Consider the following 7,917-nt stretch of genomic DNA (forward strand, 5'->3'; position numbering starts at 1 on the left):
TTCTCTTAGATAATATACCTGTCCAAAATACCAAGCTATTGACTCTGATTTAAAGCACCTGTGCAAGATAAAGGAAAACCTGCAAACATGGCCTGTTGGGATACTTGGGGACAGGGTTGAGAACCACTGGTGTACACAGATCTGTACTCCCAAAAATCATTTTAATTACAAATCTCTGTCCAAAACAACTGATTGATAACACGCTATTCATTTGTCAAGACTTTAGCTATAATACTTTTTTCTATTAATTGGGTTCTTTTCCCTTTCTATTTTTTTCCATTATAGAGAGTTTGGATAAACTTGGGCGTAGACCACCAGAATTATGGATAATTATAATGTTTTCATTTTTCTGCAACCATGTGGAGCTACACTGTCCAGCCATTTTGCAGTATTTGTATATTTGTAATATTGTATTTGTAATAATATACTCTAATTTATATTTAAAGCTAAAACCCTTTTATATTGTAGGCCAACCAAGCTGCTTACAAATACATACAGCCTCTGAACAATATCTGTGCCTTTTGTCTCTCAGATAATACACATTCATTTTTATTGCAAGGTAAAACCTGCCTTGTTTCTATTAGTTGCCTATTCAAGTGCTCACATATTGTTATGATGCTAGCCAATTGCTATGAACCACATACCTGAAGTCTATATTTTGAATATTTTGGGTATATAAGGATGGGAGGGGGCGCGGGGAATGGAGGATTGTAGTATAGAAGTGAATTTGTACACTCTGTTTTGACATTTTAATTTTTTTATCGAAAAATTTTCATGCAGTGTTACTGTGCAAAAAGACGTTCACAAACTATACTACTAAATGATTTTGTCACTGGCCAATTTGTATGAAATTGAGAGCTTTAGATGTTTTTTAAGAGTAAAACTTCTTGTAGCTCTCCATGCCTTGCTTAGGAAAGATTTACAATATATATAGTTTATATATAGTGAATAAGATTCAAAATCAAATTAAATATTCTAGAGCAAATTTTTAAAAATCTACCTCTACTGTCTCTCTGTGAAAAAAAATCACCCATTAGTCCACAGAAATAACATGAACCAGTTGCAAATGAAATGTGTTCAGCCAAACTAAGTCAATCTGCCTTTATTAAAAAAAAAAACCTCTACCTTTTGCATCGTTTCATTTATCTCCTAGCTTTTAAATAACTGAAAAATGAATCTGAACTGGTAGAACAGGGTGTAATTTTGTGTGATACATTTTAACAATTTGATGATTATATTAAGTGGAGTGCACAAATTACACAGATTAGAAAGTACTGGAAGTTGGATTGTCTGCAATAAGACATGGATGATTGGCAAAGAAACCATTAAAAAGTACCTTTCTTGCTTCTTTTCAATTAATGAGCAAATGGAAATGGCCTAAACTCTTCCATTTGAAGTCAGACCGCAATTAAAAAGGAGCACTGACATTTAAAGTATAAAATTCTATATACGTGTATATGGATAGACGTATCATCATAAAAAATGTAAATTTAAATAAAAATTTGAATAAAAAGGGCAGACTTGATGGACCACTTGGTCCTTTTCTGTCCCCACTTTTCTATGTTTCTAAAAATCAGGTTTCTTTCACTATCAGGGCAAGGTTTTGGTGATGTCCAGTGGTGTGATGAAAGCTATAAAGCCACAAGACAAATCTCAAATACTTTCAGACACCTTGGAAATGGTACCTAAAGAAAAGTCATGCACGATTTTTGTACCATAAGCTATATTGCATATGCTAATACTTGTTTTGACTTATATTCACAAAAATTAAAAAAAAATCTCACTTTACGTTATGCACATGCTGACAATCTTAGCATTGTTTTAAACAATTATTACTTTTTTCATTGGCCTTTGTAATATAGCAGAATGTACATAGGACATTGGGTGTTCATGTGGAGGAGCCTTAGAGCTACCTAAAATGTTGATAAACTATACATATAATATGGTCATACAATTTGTTTTTAAATGTTAAATATTATCCATGACCTTTTTAATTTTTAAACAGCTTTAAAAAACCTAGCAGATTGTCCTGTTGTTTTAAAATAAAATATGATACCAATTCTGATAATATGGATGACGCATTACTTAAAGTGTATGCCATTGTTAAGATCTAGGGGAGGGCGTAGTCAAAGATGAGGTGGGTGGGGGGAGGGGAACCTGCTGGGGCACAGGATGATCCCAATAGGGGTGCCCGGGTCGGGTGATCCCCCCCTATCCACAGGTACTACGTTTCAGACGGTTAACTACTGCCCCTGGCCGAGCACAGCACAAGGGCTGAATACACTTTGACCTGATTCACAGTAAGATTCCAGTTTATCTTTTCCATGAGAAGTTTCATGTTGCCGAATACAACTGAATTTTGCTCTTATCTATATGTAAAATTTGTTAACTGGGCCTATGTTGGGCCATCTAAATGTTTAGACTATATCTGGTGATATTTTAAAATAAAAACATATTGAAGTAAAGTGTATGCCATTGTTGTTATTATTTTTACCAAGATGGATGGATTTCATTTAAACAATTAAACCTATAAATGTATGTCATCTATCAAATAATTTAAATTGTATTGTAATCTTGATGGTTTCACAGAAATGTGTCTATTAAATTGGCAAATATGAGATGTGTGGCACACACATCAAAACCTTTGGCTATAAAATCGTAAAGTTTATTGATTTGTACAAATCTTTCATAAGCAGCTTTAGATATTTTGATGGACTTGTAATGCTGTGTACACACGACCGGACTTTCGACGGACTGAATCACGTCAGACTTTTCGACGGACTTCCGTTGAATCGGACTTGTCTAAACACAATCACACCAAAGTCCAACGGATTTGACCGTGATGACGTACGACCGGACTAGAACAAGAAATTTCATAGCCAGTAGCCAATAGCTGCCCTAGCGTCGGTTTTTGTCCATCGGACTAGCATACAGACGAACAGATTTTTCGACTGGATTCGAGTCCATCGGAAATATTTGAAACATGTTCTAAATCTAAAGTCTGTCACATTTTCGACAGAAAAGGTCCACTGCAGGTCCGATGAAGCCCACACATGGTCGAATTGTCCGACAGATTCGTGTGTACACGGCATTAGACAGCTTTTACATGACCCAAAACAGTTGCAGAAGGCAATCCCTAAGCAACCAAAATTAGAAAATGTTGATGAGGTAGGTCTTAAATGGATTATTTCCACCCTATGGCATGCATTTAGATATAAGCCACTGCAGTTCATTGTCTATGGGGCGCTTCTCAAAAGAAGAGGCTAATTTGTGGGTTGGTGGAGAAAAATATTTTGTTGAATGGATTACTTTCAATCTAAGCACTAAAGAAAAGCAAAAGGTCTTTTTGGTTTTCAAATATATTCAGTTTTACTGGATACGTTGTTCCAAATTAGCAATTAATATTGTTTTATGAAAAATAGAATCTATAGTGTAATGGTTGCCTTTGCATGAACCACGAGCTAATTAGCACCATTCTAATGTCATCTAGTCATGCACACAATACAATCATTACATTACAAAATTTAGCAAATTTGTCATGTGCATATTTTTGTCAAATTTTTACATGTGCATATATTTTTTAAGTTTCTTTTGGCAAAGGAATCAACAATTTAAAAAAAAAGTAATTATGGAATCATTAATAGGTAAAAGCAGAACCATCAGTATAACATACAGTATGTTAATAACTTACCTGTACTGGGAACCATGGCCAAGAATAGCAGACACCAAGTCAGTAACAGAGACTTTGAAGTCCCCATATTGTGCAGGATTCAATTCTGTCAGTGCCAATAAAATATCCAAACGAGCATCCACAAAACAACTGTATAATAATGTACGGTGCAGGGGTTTTAAGTCAACTGAACTTAGGACAACCCATTCATGACATTGTTCAGTAGTGACAAACAGATACCATCAGTGTAATTTTTTTAATTTAAACCTTAAACAATTAGCTATTATAGCTACAGTGCAGGAGTTATGACACATAATGTATATATGAAATTCAGGCTAATTGGCAGAATGAGGAGTGACTACAGGCACATAAGATTGAGTGTTCTGGGCGGTGTGTTGAGGACAACAGAATCAGAGATTAGTGTGTATGTTAGTAATTTTGCAAGTTTTAAAGAAACTTTTTATCATAATATGTTAAAAAAAATGCTAATTTTGTTCTGTAAAACTTTGTTTTTATATATAGATACATGCTTTTACTTTATGTTGTCATTAGGTAAAATAGTAGGGAAAGAAGAAGCCATGGTCAGTATGACAGCCCTAGAACTTTCAACTAAGGTTAAATAAACAAATAAGCAGCAGTAGCTGCCACATTTCCATCCCCAAATGGTTCACTTAAAAAGTAAAAAAAATGTTTATGAGAACATACAGTATATCAGTTTTCAAATAGCACAATTATTTATTCTCAAGAGATGCATAAAGAAATATGAGGTAACTGAGGACGATTTATGAAAGGAGTTGAGAGTCTTCACACAAAAATGTTTGTGAATTATTACTTTAATTATCCAATCACGTGAAAACCAGAGTTTTTTACTTCTGCATCTGCATACAACTTGGTAGCTGAAGTGAATATCCTTTCAATTTATTGTGTGAAGATCTTCAATTCCTTTCATAAATCAGCTACAGTTGTATTATCACCTATATGGCATTTTTCTTTCCAAAGGTCTTAAGAGAAACATTTAATTGTCCATAGAAAATTCCATAATAGAATCAGAAAGAGGAGAATGCATAGTCTAAACCTGAAATGAAACTAATGCAGCCACATCTAAGGACTGGTAAGCTGAAATACATAAAATTTTTATAGCTACACGTCTATGCCCAGCCAAAAGCATTGATAAAAAAAAATGAAAAAAGCATATACAGTACATCTATGCAATACATGCATATTACTTCATGTTTTAGCCCTTTGAACACCCTACAAGTAGAAAAATATACCAGCTAACCTGCGAAAAATAATCTCAACTTGTAATTTCCTGTTCCTAAATTCCACAGGAATGACAACAAACCACGGTACTGAAAAATCTCCATTGGCGACGCTTTAAAATGTTTTAAAGGTTACCTATTTAGAGTTACAGAGGAGTTCTAGTGCTAGAATTATTGCTCTCCCATTAACGATAGTGGCAATACCTAACATGTGTGGTTTGTACACCGTTTATATATGCGGGAGCAACTTATGCCTGCATGCAAGGGACGGGGCGCTTTAAAAAAAAAATCTTATTTAGTTTACTATTTATTTTTACACTGTCCCTTTTTTTATCACTTTTATTCCTATTACAAGGAATGTAAACATCCCTTGTAATAGAAATAAGCATGACGGGTCCTCTTTATTGAGAGATTTGGGGTCAAAAAGACCCCAGATCTCTCATTTACCCTTAAAAGCAAAAAAAAATGACATTTTACTTTTAACACAAAAAAAAATCAGTCCTCTAAGCCCGAGAGGCAGAAGTGACATCAGATGCCGCTCCGGTCCTCCAAGGCCATAGAGCTGAATGGGGGCTATCTTGCTCTCACTCAACTTTCTGTCCAGGCATCAATGGGATCAGGTCGGCTCCTGGCTTACCAACGGCTCCAGTAAGCTCGGAAATGACCAGGAAGGGGGGCACTTCTCCCGCTGCCTCTAAAAGTGATCCCACGGCAAATCCACCACTGGGACCACTTTCATCTGAAAGAGAATCACCCACAGTACAAAACAATACAGGGGTAATGGCAGCTAGCTGCTACCATAACAATGGTATTTAACATCAAAGTAATGAGGTAAATGTACTGTGGGCGGTCGGTAAGTTGTAAAAAAAAAATGTTCAATGCTCTAGTTAACAGAGTAAAAGGGAGCAAATAAGAGTTATGCCCCGTACACACAGTCGGACATTGATCGGACATTCTGACAAAAAAATCCATGGATTTTTTCCGACGGATGTTGGCTCAAACTTGTCTTGCATACACACGTTCACACAAAGTTGTCGGAAAATCCGATCGCTCTGAACGCGGTGACGTAAAACACGTACGTTGGGACCATGAACGGGGCAGTAGCCAATAGCTTTCATCTCTTTATTTATTCTGAGCATGCGTGGCACTTTGTGCGTCGGATTTGCATACACACGATCGGAAATTCCGACAACGGATTTTGTTGTCGGAAAATTTTATAGCCTGCTCTCAAACTTTGCATGTCGGAAAATCCGATGGAAAATGTGTGATGGAGCCTACACACGGTCGGAATTTCCGACAACAAGGTCCTATCACACATTTTCCGTCTGAAAATCCGACCGTGTGTACGGGGCATTAGGAATTGTTAGGATGTTAGGACACACACTTTAAATCTGTGATATTCACACAAGTGCAAATCTATTTTATTATATAGCTACAGTATATTGGGCAATGTTATGTTCATTACATTTTAGTTCTGACACTGATTTTTTTTTTCAAATAACTAAAAGCTTTTTGTTCTTTTTTTAACTCTTATTTTGTGAATGTATTTGCCATAAGGTAATCCATCTAATGACTTTTTTCAGAACATTCCACAGTCTTTGTACAGGTGACATTCATTTAATAATAGTATTCAAACCCATTACTATAATGGGAGAGGAAATCAATTCTTTTACCGAACTTCCTTTCTTTCATTTTTTTCTTCAAATAGATACAGTGGGTACAAAACTTTTTTATGAGCTAGTAAGCAGGTTTAAACATCAATGCCACTGTGGGATTTACAATGTAAAATACTTTCTGCTGCAAAGATATAAGTCTTTACTGTTCCTTTGATGCTGCCAAACAATTGGCAGCAACTGAAAGAACGTGTGTCCGTGTAGGGAGTGGTAATGCACGTTTCTCTGCCGTGTACAATTAAGTTATTAAGATTTTTTTTCCACATCTTTCTGTTTGTACATTCTTTTCGGATTCATTTTCCTCAAGTGCTTATTCCTGCCACATTCCACGTACTGGTATGATAAAGTCCATCTAATCCATTCATTGATTTTTCATTCAAAATAAAAAAACTGCATCTTCAAGCCAAACTGGCATGTTAAATGTCTTCAAAGATATATCATTTGTCTTTGTTATGGTAAATGCAGCTGGGAAGCTGGATTTCTCTTGCACTCTGCTAGACAAAGTTAGAGTGGATGTGTCACAAACCTGATAGGAGACTGAAATGACAAGGTTGACCTCTCTTGTACCTCTAGCCCAGGCACTCTTGATGGATGGTGCCAAGGGACAGGAGGAACACAAATGCAGGTAGATGTTGATGGCAGAATTTTGGTCTGGAAATGCAGATTTGGAAGATCCAGCAGAATAACTGGTTAGGAACATCAGCAACACAAGAGGAATCAGCTGAGGTTAAAGGGGAACTCCAATTGCATTGCCTATTCAGAAGGCAGAGTCCATTAGTGCTCCCAGTGGGCCTGCAACAGGAACACATAGAGATGACTGAAGCTGATGCGAGATGCAGTCAAAGTAGGAAGTGAGTAATAGCGTGGTGGCAAGTTGGAGAAAGTAGAGATGACCAGGGTGAGTAGCCAGTGGGTAGTGAGATGCAGAATCATAAGCCAAATTAGTGTTGTGAATAAAGCTGAGGTCAGGAACCGGTAAGCAACAGTAGAAGCAGAATCCAAGATCAGGTTAATATTGAGCTGCGTTGGTATTAGAAATCATATACAGGACACAAATCAGAGCACAGGGTACACATGAAGACCAGTCAGCCCTAACACTAAGTTAGAGCATCCCTTAAATAGCCTGTCTGGTGCCAATGCTGACTCGTACATGCTTATGCACTCACAACTGGCTAATGTTTGTGCGGAAGTATGTGCATATGCATGCACATTTCTCTGAGCCAGCTGCCTAACAGGCATTCCCTGATAGGACTGGGGGGAATGGTAATTCAGGGCTTTTACAGAATTTCCTTAACCTCCCGCAGATAGATCAATA

At 36.7% G+C, this 7,917-nt stretch overlaps 1 protein-coding gene across 4 annotated transcripts in view; it reads right to left on the reverse strand.

Annotated features, from left to right (window-relative positions):
* Nucleotides 1–3,826, reverse strand: part of LOC141107851 (uncharacterized) — a 37,204-nt gene extending 33,378 nt beyond the window's left edge. For all 4 annotated transcript variants that reach the window (XM_073598877.1, XM_073598879.1, XM_073598878.1 and 1 more), the window contains exon 1: nt 3,692–3,826. In XM_073598877.1, coding sequence (XP_073454978.1) covers nt 3,692–3,758 — 67 coding nt within the window. In that variant the 5' untranslated portion in view covers nt 3,759–3,826. The remainder of the gene's footprint in view (nt 1–3,691) is intronic.
* Between the last annotated feature and the right edge of the window lie 4,091 nt (nt 3,827–7,917).

The sequence above is a fragment of the Aquarana catesbeiana genome, linkage group LG09 (assembly GCF_042186555.1).
Source record: "Aquarana catesbeiana isolate 2022-GZ linkage group LG09, ASM4218655v1, whole genome shotgun sequence".
Lineage (NCBI taxonomy): Eukaryota > Metazoa > Chordata > Amphibia > Anura > Ranidae > Aquarana > Aquarana catesbeiana.